Source organism: Nematolebias whitei, chromosome 9 (genome assembly GCF_014905685.2).
Source record: "Nematolebias whitei isolate Nwh7 chromosome 9, NemWhi1, whole genome shotgun sequence".
NCBI lineage: Eukaryota > Metazoa > Chordata > Actinopteri > Cyprinodontiformes > Rivulidae > Nematolebias > Nematolebias whitei.
This window is the reverse complement of record NC_056506.1, coordinates 5,317,865-5,339,201: the sequence shown is the minus strand read 5'-3', so window position 1 is coordinate 5,339,201 and position 21,337 is coordinate 5,317,865. Positions and strand designations below refer to the sequence as shown.

Here is a 21,337-nt window from a genome sequence, read left to right as displayed (position 1 = left end):
CTACCTCACCAGGTCAGAAAGCTGCACTTTGATTTCTTTTATACATGTAATCGGCACTTTGACTGTTGATATGTGCTGCTGATTATCCATGCTGCTGATCTGATCTCATGCTGCTGTTTAAATGACATGATGTTATATTAATCTGTGCCCACCTGCTCACACAAACTCATGTTCGTGCTGCTGTTGTTAGGCGTACTGTTCTTGCATTATGTTTTTGTATTATTAAGTTCAAGTTCAATTTGTGTTTATTTGTCATATGCAAGGTTAACACGATGAAATGCTCAGGATGAGAAGAACTGATTTGACTTGCTAAAAAACAAAAAACAAGCAAACAAGAAATACTAAAGCAATAAGGGTACAAAATAAACTACCAAAAAGTGAAAAAGTAATTATAATATTTACAAAGTTTCTGAAGAGAAAAATGGTAAACAACAACACTGTAGAATTTTTACAGTGAAGCAGAATGAATTTGTGTGAATAAGTATTTCAAGGTAGTAATGTAATATAAGCTAAAATGCACATGATATATATTGCACATAACTACCAAACTACGCAGGGTATGTGACAGGTTATTGCACAGGTGCTTTGTGCTTACTGTAGCTTATTCCTATTTTTTTTTTTTTTTTTTTATTACATGCTGCTGTAATCATTTGTGCATTTTATAATTTTTCTTTATTTTCTCATTTTATACTGATCCCATCAAACAAAGAAATATTCTTTTAGCTGGTCTTTTTAGGTCCATGTCTAAAAATAAACACATTTGACATGTGATTCTGTTGTTTGGCTTTTTACTTTATTTTTGCCAGTGCCTTACTGCACGCTTTTAGATATGATATATGTAAACTTTTACAAATTTAAAAATAATGTAAGAATGTCACATTTATAGAAATGGCCCTTTTTGTTCATAATTAATATTTGTCTACATTCAACAAATGTTAAACTGTAGAATTATATAAAGTTGAATCGAATCGAACCGAATCGCTCTTCCACTGTATCGAATCGAATCAAATCGTTCTGTTTTTAAAATAAATCGTTTTTGAATCGAATCGTAACCTTTGTATCTAGATGCGAATCGAATCGTCTATCACACAGAGATGTACAACCCTAGAAGCTACCCTCTCGTGCACCAGGGTGAACTTCAACGTACAGGCACCAAGATGAGGGGTGTTGTGGTTAGAATACCACGTCGTGTTCAAAACGGCTGAGGCGTCGCCCTTCGTATAAAAGATTTATTTGACACAACATGGGTTACAGATATTCAGAGACAAACAATTACATTAATAAGATATATGCATATAAATGGAGCATTAAGAACGAACCGTCGCCGTGCGCGCCTCCCGGAAATGCTCGGTGGGCGTGTGTCATTTCCAGCCTTTTATCCCCGTTTGAGAAGGCTAGCTTCCTGATTGGTTCAGCTTCTGTCGCTATGGTTACGACTCTTAGCCCGCCCCCTCAAGGACGTTAACGTCTATATTTCAGACAAGTTTTGGTACACCGAAATCGGCTTTTGTTTAAAGTTTAACTTGCTATTATACTTTAGGGATACAAAATGATTCGTGTCTAAATTGTTTATACGTAATAATTAATAACTATTAATTATTACCTACCTCATGGGTGTTAATTCAATATCTGTTGAAGGCCTGGTGATTCTGTTTTTTTTAAGGCAGATTCATCTTAGTTTCCTTGTCTACGTTTAAACTGTTAACACTGTTTGTTTAACGTGATTATACCTTAGTGATACCAACTGATTAGAAATCAAGTTGTTTATTTCTAGGAATAATTAATAACTTAATTATTATTATCTAACTCATGTTTGTGTTTTTTATTTGGATCATTTTTATACTTTTTAATTTGATATTACTTAGTCAAACTATATTGTCTAAATTAAAGAGATGTGTTCTAGCTTTATTTATGTTAATCAGTCTCTGCTCTAATCTGTTCTGAAAGGTTCTGAAAGGCCTGATTTGATTGCTTGTAATCTATCAAATGTGAACTTGTAAAATTATCCTTAGCTCTTATGAGATTATATTTAAAGGTCAACTAGTTAGAATTAGCAAACATTTTCTATAAACATAGTTCAACCCTGGAAGAAAGACACGCACACACTTTATATGACATGACATTTGAGTGCTTGATAGGAATTATAAAAAGGTATAAAATATTAAATCCAACAGGGGCAACAAGTACGCCCACTCCTGCTTGGCACCTCTCACCAGAGGCAACTCCAGAGTGGAAGAGTGTCCAACCCCTTTCAAGGAAACTGGTTCCAGAGCCAGACCCATGCGATGAGGTTAGTCTGACTATTTCTAGCTGGAACCTCTCAACCTCACACACCAGCTCAGGCTCCTTCCCCACCAGAGAGGTCCAAGTCCCAATAGTCAACTTCTGTAGCCGAGGATCAGACAGCCAAGGTCCCCACCCTTGACCACACCCATCCCACATTGCACCCGACCCCATTGGCCCCACACATTTTACACAGTCATTTTATTCTTAATACATCTGAAGTTTTGTGTGAAAAAGGGCATAGTCCACAGTTTGATGTGTACACACCTTTTGCACATGAGGCCCATGGTTTGGCAATTTTTCTCTCAAAACCAAAAACTGCCTGAACCAAACAGTGAAGTGGTCCAGGAAGCTGACAGGAGAGATGCAACTAAATTCAGAATCCCTGTACTACAGGCTGTTACATAGAATGCCTGGATCAATTTTAAAAGACTGATCTCAGCCTCTGCACTGTCAGTTCAGGTCCCTAAATCAAGATGCCGATGCTTAGTGTCAAAATGTAAAACTAAGCATTTTAAAACCAGCTTTGTTCCTGTTGCTATCAATCTCTTAAATTTGATTTAGAAAAGTTTTAACATTGTTTGTTATTTTATCCTTTGGTCTTACCTGCTCATCTCTTCATTGTATCCTGCTATTCTGATATTGATATTGTTCATAAGATGTGTGTGTGTGTGTGTGTGTGTGTGGGGGGGGGGGGGTATTTATTTGTGTTAAATGTATCTGTTAGTCTTTCATTAGTCTGTCATGGGTAGATGCTTGGAGTGTGGGATGTCTGCTTTTTGTTAATAAACTAAGGTTAAATGACTCCAAATGCAAATGTTGTTTTTATGTGGACTCTGTTTCCTGTAAAAAAAATTATAACAAAAAATATAGGCTACAACAATATATACAAACAAAAAATAAAATAATATATGGTACTTGCACCGATTAGAAATACAACAAAAAAGGTTAAATCGTGTCATCTGGACCAGTTTCTTTAAGTGAGAAATGTTTTGTCCCCATCCAGCTTCCTCAGTCTACGGCTTGCCAACCATATTGATTAGAAATACTGTTCAAATGTTTTTTTTTTGTTTTTTTTTTGGGTGGGGTAAAATCTAACCACCTTTTGTTGGTGTGTCATAGGAACTGGAGAATGCTGTGACAGTCGAGAACTTGGAACTCCTGGAACAGCAATCAGACCGCCAGGAGCTGGAGGAGACCCTGCTGAAATTAGACAAGCACAAAGACAAGTTGATTCAGCAAATAAAGGCTACTAGACAGCTCTGTTATGAAGAAAGTCAAAAGGTAAGAAGAAGTATCTGCTAAGTGGCTCATTCTGTGTTTGTATATTGACCAGGATCTTGTCTTGAGTTGTTCTGAGTCCTGTCTGCTGCTACATTGTTTCAGTGTGACCACCACTTTTCTGTTTATATCAACTTTAATTTTCTAAGTATCTAATTGTGAACGAAGGACAGTTAAAATCCTCTCATAATGTGAATTGTTTCCGTTCTACTGTAGATCTTGTCTCTACAAGCAGAAGAGGCACAGAAGGAGAACCAGGTGGAGGAATTTGAAAAAGAACTTGCCAGAGCGAGGTGGAGACTGAAGAAGCTCAGAGAGGAGGTGAAACAAGCTAAAAAGAAGGTGGATGAGGCTGGGGAAAGGAACACGCCCTTGCAAGACTCTATCAGACAGTCCTATGAAGAAATTATGAAGGTAATAAAAGAAATGGCACCAGAACAGTTTTTGTAGAAACAAATAAAAGCAAATAAATAAATGTAGACCTTGACCTCTCTAAGGGATTTTAAACATCTGTTAAGTTCAATGAAAAAATAATCAATGCAGGCATGTTCCTGTTTTTAGTAACTTACACTGTTTATAATGTAGTGCTTTTTTTATTTTGCTATATATATATATATATATATATATATATATATATTATACATGTATATAGTTTTTTAAATGCTTTCATATGAATTTTTATTGTTGTGTGTACTTTATGGTTTTTGTTTAAAACAGGCCTCTTGACTCATGTACAAGATAAGTATAATACTTATAATACACTGTAAAAATAAAGGTTGAATGAATGAATGAAAAAAAATCCTACACATACAAACTCAAGACAGATTTTTTTGTTGTTAAAATTTTATTTTTTGTACACAAGTTATGAATGTATCCAAAATTCTTTATTCTGTTTAACTGGTCACAAGACAGTCTGTGAAATGCCAAGATATCCTATAAAATCAACATAACAAGGAGACCATGTTCATTCCTGTTTCAGATTAAAAGAACGGGTAGAATACCACAAAATGAATGACAGCAATGTCAACTCTTTAGAAATTGATAATGATAACCCAAGAAACAGAATTGTTTTTTAGTTGTTTGCTATTTTTCTGGATCCACTTTGTTGTGTTTAGTGCCATGAGGAGCTGGTGTCCATCTCCAGCAGTCAACAACCGAGTAGGAGCGATATGATATCTTTTTAAGCTCCTGCTAAACTTCATTGCATTCACAAATTTGTTGTCCAGTAGGATACTACTGTTAATTTGGAAATGTGCAGCTCTACCTACATCTAAAAGATGAATTAGATAAGTCATTGATTTCCTTAAACCAGAAAAAAATCTTTCTGATTTTGCTGTTAAAGCTAGATCACTTGAAATCACCTTGAATGTCTTCCTGTCCCGTTTAAAAGGAGACACAGTTGTAGAGGTCAGAGCTAAGAATGCAGATCAACTTGAGGAGTTTTAATAAAAAGTGAAGAGGTCTATTAATAATAATAATAATAATGAACACAATACATTTATAGTATCTCAGAGAACTTTTAAATCGATACTGAGGAGATTTGTGCTCAATTCCATTTCATGTACATACATGTAAAGCATACATGTTTTTTGAATGTCCAGAGGACCAGATTTAACTTTTTTACATTTTTCTACCTGGATTATTGAGCATGCATCAGCATACATGTACATGCTATTTCTAGTTTGTAGTAAAGTATAGTGATGTATTTCATTTTCTCATTTTTCTTATTTACTTTTGTAAATTAATGTGTAACTATATAACTTAATGGTACTTGCTGTTGCCTATTTTGATCAGGACTCCCTTGACAAAGATGTTTTTAATCTCAATGGGATTTTTCTTCCTGGTAAAATAAAGGCTTAATAAAATATTAATAAACTGACACAGCTTTCAACATATAAAGAGAATGATAGTTTTAGCCAACCAGAGCAGAACAGGGTAGGTCATGCTTTCTGATGTCTGGTGAGCCAGGTACAAGAAGAGCTCCCATCTTAGTGAGAGGCTGCAAGTGAGAGCACCAATCAGTTCCTGTCCTGGCCCAGCAGAGGCTCAGCTCTGAGTCCCTCTCCATCCCAAAACAAAATTTCTGCTCTGTCAATCACAATTACATAATTGATTAGATTTTTATTTAAAACACTATCTGTTTTCATTTAAATTAAAATACAACTTCATTTTGTATTAACTCAAGATAATATTCAGGATGAATGAATGAATAAGCATTGAAATTGAATTTACATTTACACTCTAATTCCCCAGTTCGTAAGCTTCTGTAGGTTAGCTAACAGGAAACAGAGCATAACTAAAGACTTTCTAACATACTTACAAGATATTATTATATTAAAAATGTTCTGCTTGGTTTAGAGCAGAGATCACCTTCTGGTGGCCTGCAGGGTGTGTGTGTAATAATAAATTATTATTGTTTCAAGTAAATGTATCTGTATTCTGCATCAAAGGCTAGTCCTTGCAGAGTCTGATCAGAGGAAGTCTGGTCCCAGAACAAGTTGTTAGTGACCACTGTTTAAAGCTTTTCTTACTCAGTGCTGAAGGAAAAAGGGGAATAATGTTTTTGCTCATGTCTGTGCATTTATGTATGCTTATCTGTATCATCTCAATCACGGACAAACATCTAATGAATCAGTTGACATATTTAATTAAACTCCCAAAAAATTATCACTGAATCTACACCATTTATCTTTTTGAACATATTTGATTTATTGTTGCTAGCACATTCAAGCGGCCTCAGCAAACACATAAATAAGTCAGCCAGTTTCATAAATATTGACCTAAAGTTTGTATCCGAGTCATTCAGGTCACTATATGATTGTTCCAGATCAGTTTTAAAGTGTTTACCTTTGGAGAATAGCATGAACATTTTAACATTCATATTAGAAAAAATATTTAATGAATTAATAGAGTGATATGAATGAAACTCTCAGAAATTAAATCAGTGAATGTACACTTTTAGATTGACTTAATTGAATATTGTTGTTCACTTGAGTTTTTTCTTTTCTTTCAGATGCTCTCTTCTTTAGGGGTCACCACAGCGAATTTAGTCGCACGAAGACTTGGCAATTATTTTTACGTTGGATGCCCTTCCTTACATACACACCCACAGACCACCAAGCTACTACAGCTCTCTATGAGGAGCAGGGAGCTGTCATCTAGGGCACCCGGGTTGGCAGGGGGGGGGGGGGGGGGGTTAAGGGCCTTGCTCAAGGAGCCAGAGTGGGACAAATGAGGGTGGAGACAGGTGTGGGTGATTCACCTATCCCACCCACATTTTGATGTTGGTGATACCGGGAGGTGAACCAGCAATCTTCCGATCACAGGCCCACCTTCTCTAACCTCTGCGCCACCACTCCAGCCACCTAACTAACTATTGCAAATGTAAAAATGGCTCTAACTTGTCACGTTTTACCCCTGTTCTCCAGAGTTTTGTGTTAGTTTTCATGAGTCATCGCTGGAATGCCTGTCACCATTCTTCAGCTCCTGTCTTCCTGGACCATGCCTCCTCTGCTCTGACACTAATCAAGCACTCGTCTTTTCCACCTGCTCTGCTCCCTTTATAAGCCCAGCTCTAACTCTCATCCAGTGCCAGATTATTGAAAGCTCATTGCCAGTAAATATCCAACGTTCCATGACTTTTCTCTTGCCTTGCCTTGACCCTTCGCCAATGTACTCGGATTCCTCACTTTTCCTGACCCTTTTTGGATTTATTATTGCTACATTTGACCACGGTAATGACTCTGCTTTCCTCCTCCTTGACTACGCTTACGGATTATGATTTGATTCTGGTTCCTGCTCTCTGCTCTCCTGGATATGAACTCTGCTACGTTTTCTTGACCCTGCCTCTGGATTTGTCCCCCATGAACCACATATGATTCCAAAGCCTGCTCCGCTGCTGCAGTTTACTCTGCACGAGTGACATCACTGGTATCAGTGCAACTACAGCACCTGCCGCGCTACAGACTGAGAAGGTTAGTGACTAATCCCAGCAAGCTTCTAAAACTCTTCATCAGTCAACCTATCTCTCTTAACAGACTGGACTTTCTCCTGGACCCAGACCTCCACCAGAAGCTGTTTTAACAATAAACTGCTTCAAACCATGATGAAGCTTTTCCACATTTCCCAAGAGAAATTGATAAGTCGGCCTGTTCTGAGGCTAGCTGGGGAGAGATTCAGATAACTACAATTGTTGATTTATTCAGGGAGACTATTTTTCCGTCAACCTTGAGTCTGTACTGATAACTTCCAAGGTCTGAAATGTCCAGATTAGAGTGCATTCCATTGGTCCGTGCTTACGAGCCCCTTCAAGATGCTTTTTTCATGCTGACGAGTCCCAAAGCTGCAGGTGGCATGCGATTCAAATCACTTCCAACTTACGGTTTCACTCGTAAATTAGCTGATTTTTGAGTCCTTCAGCACAAACCAGACTTTCACATAGACAGCAGCTTGTCGAAGTCCAAATTAGCTGCAGCCGTCTTCTTTGTATGTTGATAAGGCAGGATCCAGACTATTCCAAACACAGGAAACCTGGTATCTTGAATCCAATTATTGGCAATTTCAACATCTTGGTCGATAGCAGAGGTAGACACATCCCCCCCCCCCCCCCCCCCACCGAGATATATCCAGCTGCACGCCTTATCCAAGCAGATGAGGGTTCTCCAGGACACTATTGCTTTGTTGAAAGAATTTGTAATATACGTTGAAAGTCCAGTTGGTCAGATCCAAAACTGTAGTTTCCATTTCGGGAGATGTGTGAAAAATAGGAGCTGCTCTGATACACAGACAGAGAGCAAAAAAATATATATAATAAAGCAGGAGGGACCATGGAGTGGGAAGGAATGCGTGCGCCTCCTTTGAGAGCTTGAGAGAGAGAGAGAGAGAGAAAAAAAACATGTAACAGAATACATAACAGACTTTCATGCAATAGCAGCAGAAGAGGCATTAACTGATTTTTGTCCCCAAGGTCTCAACGATAACATAAAAGATGACCTGGCAACCAAGGACTACCCTGGAGACATAAAAGCTCTGGAGGACCTGGCAACACGCCTTGATTTACACCTCTGGGAAAGAAACCGAGAGAGAGAGAAGACAGATCAGTGAATATGCCCAGAGCCTGGGGTGAGTCAAAAACTTTGCTTAATGTGAAACCTACTGGACTTCCTAACAACATCCCACAGCCTGAAGAGCCCATGCAACTATGTAAGAGTTGCCTTACTCCTGAGGAGAGAGACAGAGAGAGAGAGAGAGAGAATGAGGAGACTACACATCTGCTTCTACTGTGGGGAGGGGAGCCACAACATAGCCAAGTGCCCATTAAAAGCACAAGACTCAGCAGGTAAGAGGAAATGCCTACTGAGTCAGATCAGAAGTCCCAAGGTCTCCTCACCATTTACTGTACCAGCTGTGATCCAACTCTCTGGTAAGAGACCCATCAATGTATCTGCATTCATAAATTCTGGAGCAGACACTGAATTTATTGATCATAAATTTGCCTTGACCATAGGGATTGAATTACTGCAATCGAATATATCTCATAAATTTCTTGCTCTGGATGGACATTCCTTGCATGATTTTTGTCTGGAAACCATACCAGTTACCTTACTAGGGGGCAACCACAGAGAGAGAATCAGATGATTTGTTATTAATTCACCTTAGCTCCCCATTGTTCTCAGTGCCACTTGGCTTAGTAAACAGAACCCTCACATACATTGGAGGGGCAAAAAGATTTTGGGATGGTCTGAGGACTGTCTTTCTTCCTGTATTTTTTAGGCTGTTTTGCCATCTGTCAGCCCTGAAAACATTAAGGAGACCTACCCAGACCTTTCTAAAGTACCCACTGAGTACCATGACTTTAAGGACGCATTTAAAGTTAAGGCTACGTCTTTCCCACCTCACCGACCTTATGATTGTGCTATTGATTTAATACTTGGGACTATGCCCCTCTAGGGGAAGTCCATATTCTGTGTCAGGCCCTGAACATTCCACCATGCAAAATTACATTAAAGAGTCACTTCAAGCTGCATTATCCGGCCATCAGCACCCCCTGCTGGGACAGGATTATTTTTTGTGGGCAAGAAAGATGGCCCTCTTAGGTCATGCATTGATTATAGAAGTCTTAACAAAATCACAATATAGAACAAGTACCCTTTACCTCATGTCCTCAGCTTTCAACCTTATTCAGGGAGCTACTGTGTTCACCAAGCTGGATTTAAAAGGAACACTTATCACCTGGTTTGTATCAGAGGGGGATGAATAGAAAATGGCATTCAACACCCCCAACGGACAATGTTCTCGTTGTATCTTGGTGCAATGATAATAAAGTTTATTCTGATTCTGATTCTGAGTACCTGATAATGCTTTTTGGCCTAACTAATGCACCTGCTGCTTTTCAAGCCCTAGTAAATGTCGTTCTAAGAGACATGGTCCACCAATTTGTTTTCGTCTATCTGGATGACATTCTTATCTTCTCCAAAGACATCACCACACATCATAAACATGTCAGATTTGCCCTTGTCAGGCTTCTTCAGAACAACCTGTTAAGGCAGAGAAGTGTGAGTTCCATCGGTCATCAACCTCTTTCCTTTGTTTTGTAATCTCTCCCAATCAAGTTTCCATGGACTCTAAAGTTTCAGAAGTCTTGGAATGGCCCATTTCTAAGGACCGTAAACAGTTGCAGAGATTTTTTGGCTTCGCTAATTTCTAAGGGAAATTCATTAAAGATTACAGTATAATCTCTGGTCCCCTACATGCTTTAACTTCTGCAAAAGCTGTTTGTCTGGAACAAGAATGCTGATCTCACCTTCAAAAAATTAAAAGCTTTGTTCTCCACAGCTTCTATCCTACATCCTACAACTGTGGAGGTTGATGCCTCAAATACAGGGGTAGGAGTTGTCCTTAGCCAACACAGCAGTGAGGGAAGAGTTCACCCATGTGCCTTCTTTTTCAGGAGCCTCTCCTCAGCTGAACCTAACTATGATGTGGGGGAACAAGAATTACTGGCCGTCAAGTTGGCCCTCAAGGAATGGAGACTTAGGCTCGAGGGCACCAAAGAACCTTTCCAAGTTTGGGTCAATCACAAGAACCTCGAATACCTCAAAACTACAAAATGCCTCAACCCCATACAAGCCAGGTAAATGGTAAATGGACTGTACTTATATAGCGCCTTTTTATCTTATTTCAAGATACTCAAAGCGCTTTACACTACAATCTGTGCCCTCATTTACCCATTCATATAGCACTCTAATAGACCTCTACAAAGCTAATTGAACAAATCATTCTAATTAGACTAATCAGTACTTTAGATCACATTCATACTGTTACGATTACGCGGGGAACCCAGATAGTATGAGACCCAGAACGAGGCAGACACAGGGGAAATACAAAAGAACAGTGTTTATTATGTACAGTGAATGTTCACACGCTGGATCTCAGCACTCCTGAAAAGAGGGATGACAGGTTAGTGTTGGTCCAGAGGGGAAGACCTGAGTGGTTGTTTGAAGGAGGTTTTGTCCTTACAGTCCAAACCCGAAGGAGGGGAGCTGGTCCTTCAGTCCAGGGAGAGAGCAGCAGAGGGGAATCCAACAAGGGTCCAAGGGAACGAGGAAGGCTGGCAACTGGAGGCAAAAATGGCACGAGGAATACCTGACAGGCTGAGGAATCCAGATCAGGTCACGAGGAGAATCCAAAAACACGAGGAACCAGGAAACTGGAAAAGAGAACACAGGTGAACAAATTCTTTTCACCTAGACATATCTAGCTCAACAGTACTATACCATGAGAGGTGATATGCTCCAGCGATGAGTCACACTGGGCTGCAGCCTTTTGTAGATGGAGAGGCTCATCAGGCTGATGACCGCCAGGTGTTGGTAATCAGTGGCCATCAGCAAGGCAGGCTGCAGGCAGTGGGACCCTTACACATACACTGATGGGACACACATCAGAGGCTATGAGGGGTTCAGTGTCTTGCCCAGGGACACTTCAGCATGTGACTGCTGGTGGATTTGAAGCCCCCAACTCTTGCATTGGAGGATGACGGCTCTAACCACTCAGCCACAGCCGCCCAGGTGGGCCTTGTTCTTCTGTTGTTTTGACTTTGTTTTGTCCTACAGACCTGGCACTAAGAATACCAAACCCGACGCCTTATCCCATCTTATGGAGGAAAATTGCACCCCTAAAACCAACTCTGAGGTTGAATTTATCATGCCAGACACTGTGCACCTGTCCATGACCCAGCTGGAGCCAGATCTCCGGCATGCCAACCAGGTTCAGCCACCACCGCCTGAATGCCCTAAATACCAAGTGTTTGTCCCTAATAACAAGGTAAAGAACGTACTCAAACTCTGCCACAGTTCCCACATGTTTTGCCACCCTGGAATCAATAAGACCCTCAGTGTGGTCAAGGCCCAGTTTTGGTAGAAATATTTGGTTAAGGATGTCAAACAATATGTCATTTCATGTCGATCTTTTAATAAGGCCAAGTCCTCTCGACATCCACCAGCAGGTTTTCATCATCCTCTCCCTATTCCCTCTTGCTCCTGGTCCCACATTGCTATGGATTTTGTCACTGGTCTTACCCCCTATTCTGGTCACACTCACATCCTCACTGTGGTGGATCGTTTTTTCTAAAATGATTCACCTCGTACCCTTCACTAAGATGCCCTCTGCCAAAGAACTCGGTAATATCATGGCCAAAGAGGTTTTTAGGCTGCACGGTCTCCCTATAAATATTGTCTTCGATCGGGGCCCCCAGTTTATTTCTAAGTTCTGGAGGAGGATTTGCAGTCTCCTGCATGTCTCCTGCGTGTCTCACCTAGCCTCGTTTCAGGGTTCCACCCACATTCCGACGGCCAAACAGAGAGCCAACCAGGAGGTGGAGACCAAGCTTCGCCTAATATGTGAGGGGTACCCCTGCAAATGGTCAGCCAATCTCCTCTGGGTGGAACACGCAATCAAGTCACTGCCCTCGTCTACTTCAGGTCTGTCCACCTTTTATGTCTATGGTTATCAACCACTAGATGTGTAACGGTACGCTAAAATCACATTTTGGTTCGGTTCAATTTCAAGGAGGGCTCGGTTCGATTAATTTCCGGTACAAAACAAGACAAAATGAAGACTTACAAAATGTTTATTTTGAAAATATGCCAAGTTTGTATAAAAATAAATAAAAGCAACCCATTTGGATGATATTTTAAATAAACAGCACTCTTAAATAAATAAACTATACTAACAATAATGAAAATCTTAATACAATAACAGTCAGAACCAGAACAATAAGCAGCAACAGACCATTTACAATCTAGCTAGTCAAGTTTTATTTTTTTTTGCCAAAAAGACCAACTTGTCCACATTTTCTGCCAAAAGCACAGATCTAGTTGCAGTGAATATCTCCAGTGGTGGAGACAACCGCTCACTAACAACAGTAGCAGGAATAAAGAGATTTGCTAATTTTGCAGTGTGGCTGTATTTGGCCTCATTACTCACAACCTCTTGGACCTGCTCCCAACTGTCCCTGGAAAAGTTCAGAGTTCAGTCATCATGGACTTCTTAGCTGGAGGTCATCTCTGGTGGATTTCCCTGAAGAGGAAGAAGACTCAGCTGCTATCTCTATCCCAGACTAGAAATAAAACACAAATAGGCAAAAAAAAAAAATTAGTTAATAAGATTAACTTTTTTAAATTTAAAATTGTAATTAGATAATATTAATAAAAGAACAATCCCTCTTCTTGAACGGTTGTTATGAGGTGGTTGAATCTCTCGGTCATCATCATCATCAGGGCAGGGCTTTAATCTGGTCCAGGGCTTGTTGACAATATCAGTTTTAGCGTTTTTATAAAGTGCTGCTACAATTTTGTGGTTGAAGTGTTGATGTGATGGGTTGTCGTAGCGGGGCTCATAAACTTTAAAGCCGGAGCATCAACAACAGAATACAGACATATATCCAGAGCTTTAAAAACTCTTACAGCTTGTATAATTGCTCTGGACCACTCTGAATTACCTGATAAAGGTTGTTTAAATGATGCTGTTATCGGTCTTTGCAACAAGCTGCTTTTCTTGCTTGTAGAAAAGACGTTCACGTTTGAATGATGTTGTTTCAAGTGCGTTAACAAGTTAGACGTGTTGCCCGCTGTAGATCCAATCTCCGTGAAACAACGTCAACACACAGCTTTGGATATACACTTGTCTTTTAACAAGAAAGCCATAATGTTCCCAAACAGGAGACCACAACGAGATGCTAGGTTGCTAATGCTAGCGTGCTGCAAGAAAATATCGCTGTGCTGAAACACCTTAGGAATATTAATTCCGCGACGCATAATCTCTCATTAATAAAATTTAATGAGTGAAAAAATTACCAAAATAGTACGTAGGTGGACCGAACTGAACGGGCCGCACCGAAACGGTTCAGTACACCCATGTGTACCGTTACGCCCCTATCAACCACCACTGTTCTCTGTCCAGGGGAGGGAGGCCCAGGTATCATCAGCTCATTGAGCAGTCATGAAGTGCCAGTGCACCTGGAGAAGAGCCAGAAGGGCTCTCCTTAAGTCATCGGCAGTCTACGTTAGGGGGGGCAACATACAACGATCTGCACAGCCGTCCTATAAGGTGGGTCAGAAAGTCTGGCTCTTGGCTAATGACCTTCCCCTAGAGGTGGAGTCCAGTAAATTGGCTCCTCGCTTTATTGGACATTTTCCCATAAACAAATCATCAATCCTGTGGCAGTCTGCCCCCAGCTACCATGCCACCCCCTCCTGCCTCAAACCTTTTCTGCAGCCCCGTTTCAAGCCCTCCTCTGGCCCCCCTCCTTCCACCTGACTTATTGATGGTTCTCTGGCTTACACCGTCAAGAGACTCCTCCACTCTTGACGGTGGAGTTGGGGACTCCACTACCTGATTGATTGGGAGGGCTTCAGTCCTTTCCTGGTTTCAGCACATATTGGACAAAAACCTCATCACAGAGTTTCACAGATCCCATCCTGATCAGCCTGGTGATCCCTCGGAGCTGAACCTTGAAGAGGGCGTTCTGTCACGTTTTGCCCCGGTTCTCCACAGTTTTGGGTTAGTTTTCATGAGTCAGCTCTGGAATGCCTGTCACCCTTCCTCAGCTCCTGTCTTCCTGTACCACACCTCCTCTGCTCTGACACTAATCAAGCACTCATCTGTTCCACCTGCTCTGCTCCCTTTATAAGCCCAGCTCTAACTCTCATCCAGTACCAGATAGGGCTTTAACAGACTACTCAAGAAGTCTACACATCGATTCCTAGGACATCTATTGAGTTTTTTAATTTCACGTTGAGTATTCGTGGTGAAGTCATTACATCGCCGTTACGTCTTTGTGTCACGTGATCCGCACCGGGCGCAGGTTACAAAATGGATTCCTCCAAGCAGACAGGTGGAGCTGAGCAGGTCCAGTCTTGGCAAACAGGTAGAAATGCATCAATAGTCTGGAACTATTTCTCTAAAGATGAATCTTCCGGTTTAACTACCATAAGGAAACAGAAAATTAATCAACTTCCTAACTGTTTGGAGCTCGTTGTGAACCGGTGTTACACCATATTCTGTGACCACTGTATATTGTGACCGTAGGGAGCGGTGTTGCATGCACTGTTGCAGGTCACAGAATATGGTGTAACACCGGGTCCAATCGACCGAACCAGAACCAGCTTCCTCTGACCGTGTTTCACAAACAAAAAGCAAAAAATATTAATCTCTAAAACTAAACCTAATGTGCACCACAGCTGGTGGTGGTGGTCGTCCACCCCACTGTTTTTAGTTTCGTTTTTGACGTGCCACATGTTTCTTTCACTTTTGCAACTTAATAATAATAACTCATTTAGTTTTTCCTGTGACTTATTTGCAGCATGATAAATGATAGGAGTACAATATATGCTCCCAATGTTTTGTTGGGCTTTTGTTGTAAATGACTTTTTTGCGGTTTTATTTATTTATTTTTGTTTCTTTGGATCCTATGATGTCATCAAGTACTCAAGTTTTATTACGTTAATGTTGAGTTTAAAAATTATGTAGTCGTTCAACCCCTAGTACCAGATTATTGAAAGCTCTTTGCCAGTAAATATCCAGCATTCCATGCCTTGTCTCTTGCCTTGCCTTGACCCTTCGCATGTGTTCTCGAACTCCTCGCTTTTCCTAACCACTTTTGAATTTATTACTGCTACATTTGACCATGGTAATGACTCTGCTTTCCTCCTCCTTCGAATATGCCTACAGATTATGATTTGATTCTGCTTCCTGCTCTCCTGGATATGAACTCTGCTACATTTTCTGGACCCTGCCTCTGGAGCCATACATTGTTTTTGAGGGGCAAATCCAAAGCCTGCTCCGCAGCTGCAGTTCATTCTGCACGAGTGATGCCACCGGTATCAGCGTGACTACAGCACCTGCCATGCTACAGACTGAGAAGGTTAGTGACTAATCCAAGCAAGCTTTTAAAACTCATCATTCACTAACCTATCTCTCTTAACAGACTGGACTTCCTCCTGGACCCAGACCTCCACCAAAAGATGTTTTAACAATAAACTGTTTCAAACCATTCCTGAGTCTGGTGTTGTGCTGATCCAAACAGGTTTTTGTCATAACTAGGCTAGTTTCATAAATATTAGGCTAAATTAAGTGTTTGTGGCTGAAAGTTGTGCCCAAAACATATTATAATCACCAACTCTTATGAGAACTCAGCATATGAATGCTATTTACAAGGTGTGACCAAAAAAGCTATAACTTTTACTTCTCAGCATAAAATAATCTTAGTCTTAAACTCTGGCATTACGTCAAAGCATGCTATGTGGCCTGTTTTTTAATGTATTTTTACAAGTCAGTTGTTTTGGTAAGTTATAAAGGGATATATTTGATATTACTGGTAATGGCATTTTTCAATTTTTATTTTTTATATAGTGGTAACATTTCACCTTTTTGTTATAGGAGGAGCACACTCTGTGCTCTTTGTCAGGAGGTGTAGTCACTCCTGAATCCCAGATGGAGGAGTCAACTTCTCCTGCAGACACCACTGAAGAAGATCCTCTTCCTCTTAAGCCATGGGGAAGGAGCCAGTCACTGCCTGCGTACGCTGACCTAATCATGGTAAATCACATTAATCCCACTTTTATGCATGGGTTTAAAAACTGCACTGGGACTATGAAATATATTCACGACATTTTCATTAATTAAATAATTTAGAAGTTGCAACAAAGTTCATGCTCAATCATCCAGGTACCAACTCCTCTGACTGATGAAGCACTCCGGATAGAGGGCGAAACATCTCTAAAAAAAGAAACTGTCCAGATGACCTGACTGAGAAATATTGAATTTAGAAGTTGGTTAAGAACCAGAATCAGTAAGCTGTATTGTCATTGCACCGAGATGCAACGAGAACATGTACGTACAGTCATCCGAAAGATGGACGTAGTGCACAAAGCTGCTGCTAATTAGCGCGGCCTTCTTATTCTTATTCAGAATAATATTTTTGATTAGATGAGAAAGGGGCAATTATAAATGTCATTTAAACAATCAACTTTTTTTTTTGTTATCTTTGTAGTTTAAGATGTACCTTTACCACAAGAAGAAAATTGTCATCAGTTTTATTTAGTAGTAGGTTACAAATTTATGTGGAAGTGTTATTTTTAACGGCAGACATCTTGTATTTATGCAAATAAAATTAATGACAGGAGGCTGGGTAGGAGCAAGAACATGAAAACATTGTAGTTCATTTCAAGAGCTGATCACATATAAAGGTTAAATTTAAAAAAAGTTTACATTGGCTCATATTACAATATTACAATTTTTGCATGACACATTAGTGTTTTCATCCGAACAACATCCATATTCTTAAGCAACTGTGGGCTGAGCATCAATCGTTAGTGCAGAGACATAGAATGTATCAGTCCGCTAGAAGTTGAGGAAACATTTCAATTGACTGCACATCCTGTGTAGGTACGCTGACACATTGAGTCTTTGAGCACCATCGGCAAAAACATCTATGTCTACATCTGCATTTGCTACAGCTGTATTATGGTCATCCATGAGCATGCTGCTGGTCTTCTGTGTTGTTCAGTGGAGTAAGAGCCATGCTAATGCTAGCATCTGGACGTTAACTTTTAGCTCTTTTTGTAAAGTCAACAAGCAGAATTTTTTGACACAAGTTTGTGTTAAGACAACAAAGATGGCTTATTTTTGTGCTGTTTGTCCAGTCATTGTTCAGATGGATAGAGACCACTTTTGCTGTTCTTAGTTAAAATCACAGCACAGCAGTGGCAAATATTGAGATTTTCACAAATCTGAAGATCTAACTTGTTGTCTGCCATCAGAGTGAAGTATTCTGTCAGTGCATGTTATGAGCATGATAACTTGAAAAATTAATGAGGCATTGATTTTCAATTTAGTGCATAGCTGCATCTAGGCATAATTAAGTTTAATTAAAAAAAAATGTTTGCTGAATCAAACCCTAAGATGGCTGTCACCATTTATGGTAAAGGGACTGTACTTGTATAGCGCCTTTCTATCTTTCTGAGATACTCAAAGCACTTTATACTACAATCTGTGCCCTCATTTACCCATGTACATTCAAACACCGATGGGACACACATTGGAGGGAATGAGGGGTTCAGTGTCTTGCCCAGGGTCACTTCAGCATGTGACTGCTGGTGGAATCGAACATGCAACTCTCGCATTGGAGGATGACTGCTCTAACCACTCAGCCACAGCCACCCCATAAATATAAGTATATATGTATGTATGTTAACCTGGTGAGCTGGATAATTTTGAAAAAATGCTTGAAATGTTGGTGTCAAATGCTTGGTGTGGCCAACGATATATCTGTAGTGGCCACGATCACAACTGGCCAGTCACTGGCTCTGCCTTTGCACTTGGTGGTAGAAAATTACAAACATTCACTATTCAAATCTTTTAGTGACAGGGAACATCGGCGTACTGCTTGTTAATTTTGTGTGACATAATCTGGGGTCAGTGAAGGAGTTGTGCAAAGGTTTGTATGGTTGTTTCTTGAGTCTTATGAGTAAGCCCCACTGACAACCACACTTTGTTTCCTCTCCCTCCTTTGACTGTGCTCTGTTAGTCCTGACAACAGTCCACAGGATCCTGATAGTCTCGCTACAGCTTTTAATAAATTGTTGGTGCAACAGAAGTTCTTTAAGGTGACAATCTTGCTCTCAGAACCAATGTTGTAAGTTTTGGGCAACTTGGCAATGTTCATCTACATGTATACAAACAAAAAACACAAGAATAAAACATAAAAGTAGTACCAAATTCCACTGTCACTATGTTTTACAGCCAAAGGGACTTAACTACCTAAAGGGTGCATTGCAGCTACAAATACTTCAGAATACCACATACACCTCCAGATGCAAGAAGAGGGCCACCTGCATCATGAAGGACCACACTCACCCAGCACACACACTTTTTGCCCTGCTCCCCTCAAGAAGGAGGTTAAGGAGCATTGCAGAACCACTAGACTGAGGAACAGCTTCTACCCTGAGGCTGTTAGACTAATGAATCTCTAACCAGAATAATCACTGTGAAAAATCCCATCATGTTCCTGCTGATCTGTTTCATGTTGCTGTGTTCATTCATACTCATCTGCTCACACAGACTCATGTTCATGCTGCTGTTCGGTGTATTGTCTATTAGTGTTTAGTGTATTTTTATTAACTTTTTCTTTGTTCATACAAACCGGATTCCAAAAAAGTTGGGATACTAAACAAGTTGTGAATAAAAACTGAATGCAATGATGTGGAGATGGCAAATGTCAATATTTTATTCATAATATAACATAGATGACAGATCAAAAGTTTAATCTGAGTAAATGTAACATTTTAAAGGAAAAATATGTTTATTCAAAATTGCACAGTGTCAACAAATCCCAAAAAAGTTGGGACAAGTAGCAATATGTGGCTGGCAAAAGGAAATTGAATATATAAGGAACAGCTGGAAGACAAATTAACACTAATTAGGTCAATTGACAACATGATTGGGTATAAAAAAGAGCTTCTCAGAGTGTCAGTGTCTCTCAGAAGCCAAGATGGTAAGAGGATCACCAATTCCACCATTGTTGCGTAGAAAGATAGTGCAGCAATACCAGAATGGTGTTACCCAGCGTAAAATAGCAAAGTCTTTTAAGTTATCATCATCAACCGTGCATAACATCATCAAAAGATTCAGAGAATCTGGAACAATCGCTGTGTGTAAGGGTCAAGGCCGTAAAACTCTCCTGGATGCTCGTGATCTCTGGGCCCTTAAACATCACTGACCTCAAACAGGAATGCCACTGTCAAGGAAATAACAGAACGGGCTCAGGAATACTTCCAGAAAGCATTTTCAGTGAACACAATCCACCGTGCCATCCACCGTTGCCAGCTGAAACTCTACAGTGCAAAGAGGAAGCCATTTCTAATCAAGCTCAGACGTTTGCACTGGGCCAGGGGTCATTTAAAATGGAGTGTGGCTAAATGGAAGACTGTTCTGTGGTCAGATGAGTCACGATTTGAAGTTCTTTATGGAACACTGGGACACCATGTCATCCGGAACAGAGAGGACAAGGATAGCCCAAGTTGTTATCAACGCTCCGTTCAGAAGCCTGTATCACTGATTGTATGGGGTTGCATGAGCGCTTGTGGCATGGGCAGCTTGCATGTCTGGAAAGGCACCATTAATGCAGAGAACTATGTTCAGGTTCTAGAACAACATATGCTCCCATCTAGACGTCATCTCTTTCAGGGAAGACCCTGCATTTTTCAACACGATAATGCCAGACCACATTCTGCAGCACTCACAACATCATGGTAACGTAGGAGAAGGATCCGGGTACTGAAATGGCCAGCCTGTAGTCCAGATCTTTCACCTATAGAGAACATTTGGCGCATCATAAAGAGGAAGGTGCGACAAAGAAGGCCCAAGATGATTGAACAGTTAGAGGCCTGTATTAGACATGAATGAGAGAGCATTCCTATTTCTAAACTTGAGAAACTGGTCTCCTCTGTCCCCAGACGTCTGTTGAGTGTTGTAAGAAGAAGGGGGGATGCCACACAGTGGTAAAAATGGACTTGTCCCAACTTTTTGGGGATTTGTTGATGTCATTGTAGTGAACCTGACCTCATGTCAAATCTGACCAGATGGACAGAAACTGTTATTTCATTGATCTGCATCCAGAAATACCGTTTGACCCATCTGGAGACTTTCTTTCTTGAATTAATCAAGTAGAAAAGACAATTCTCTATGATCATTACTATTTTACAAATGTTTGATAATCAAATTGTGTTAGTTCACTCTATGTTTACAGGTTGAAGAGAACTACTCATTTTTATTTTACATAAACAGTAAGTAATGATTTTTATTCCTCATTCAAAGAAGAAATCAGGGTAATAGGCATTTCTTGATTTTTCTGTCTTCAATGAGCAAATTTGTAAGTATGTTAAAGTTCAGGTTTCGGTCAACTAAAAGTTTACTGAAAAAGAAATGTCATGTTTAATCTTTACAGCAGATAATAGGAGTAGAGACTCCACGAAGTCTGGTTTTCTCCAATAATCTTTCTGTCTATATTAAACAAACTTAATCTCTGCCCTTGACTTGGATAACACCTTACATCACAAACCACACCTCTGATCTGGTCCATCCACCAATCAAAAAGCTCTAAAATGACCCGGAAGTCAACCCATTTAAATGTGGCAACTTCCCGGTTCTAGTAGAGTTTTGCAGAGTTCTGTCGGATGCAGCTCATGGAGAAGTGTCAAAAGAAGGTCTGATGTCT

At 40.2% G+C, this 21,337-nt stretch overlaps 1 protein-coding gene across 1 annotated transcript in view; it reads left to right on the top strand.

Annotated features, from left to right (window-relative positions):
• Window positions 1–21,337, top strand: part of LOC119414858 (epidermal growth factor receptor substrate 15) — a 50,851-nt gene that overhangs the window by 15,486 nt on the left and 14,028 nt on the right. Inside the window, exons 2-4 of the mRNA XM_037681979.1 lie at window positions 3,406–3,567; window positions 3,781–3,978; window positions 16,501–16,659. Coding sequence (XP_037537907.1) covers window positions 3,406–3,567; window positions 3,781–3,978; window positions 16,501–16,659 — 519 coding nt within the window. The remainder of the gene's footprint in view (window positions 1–3,405; window positions 3,568–3,780; window positions 3,979–16,500; window positions 16,660–21,337) is intronic.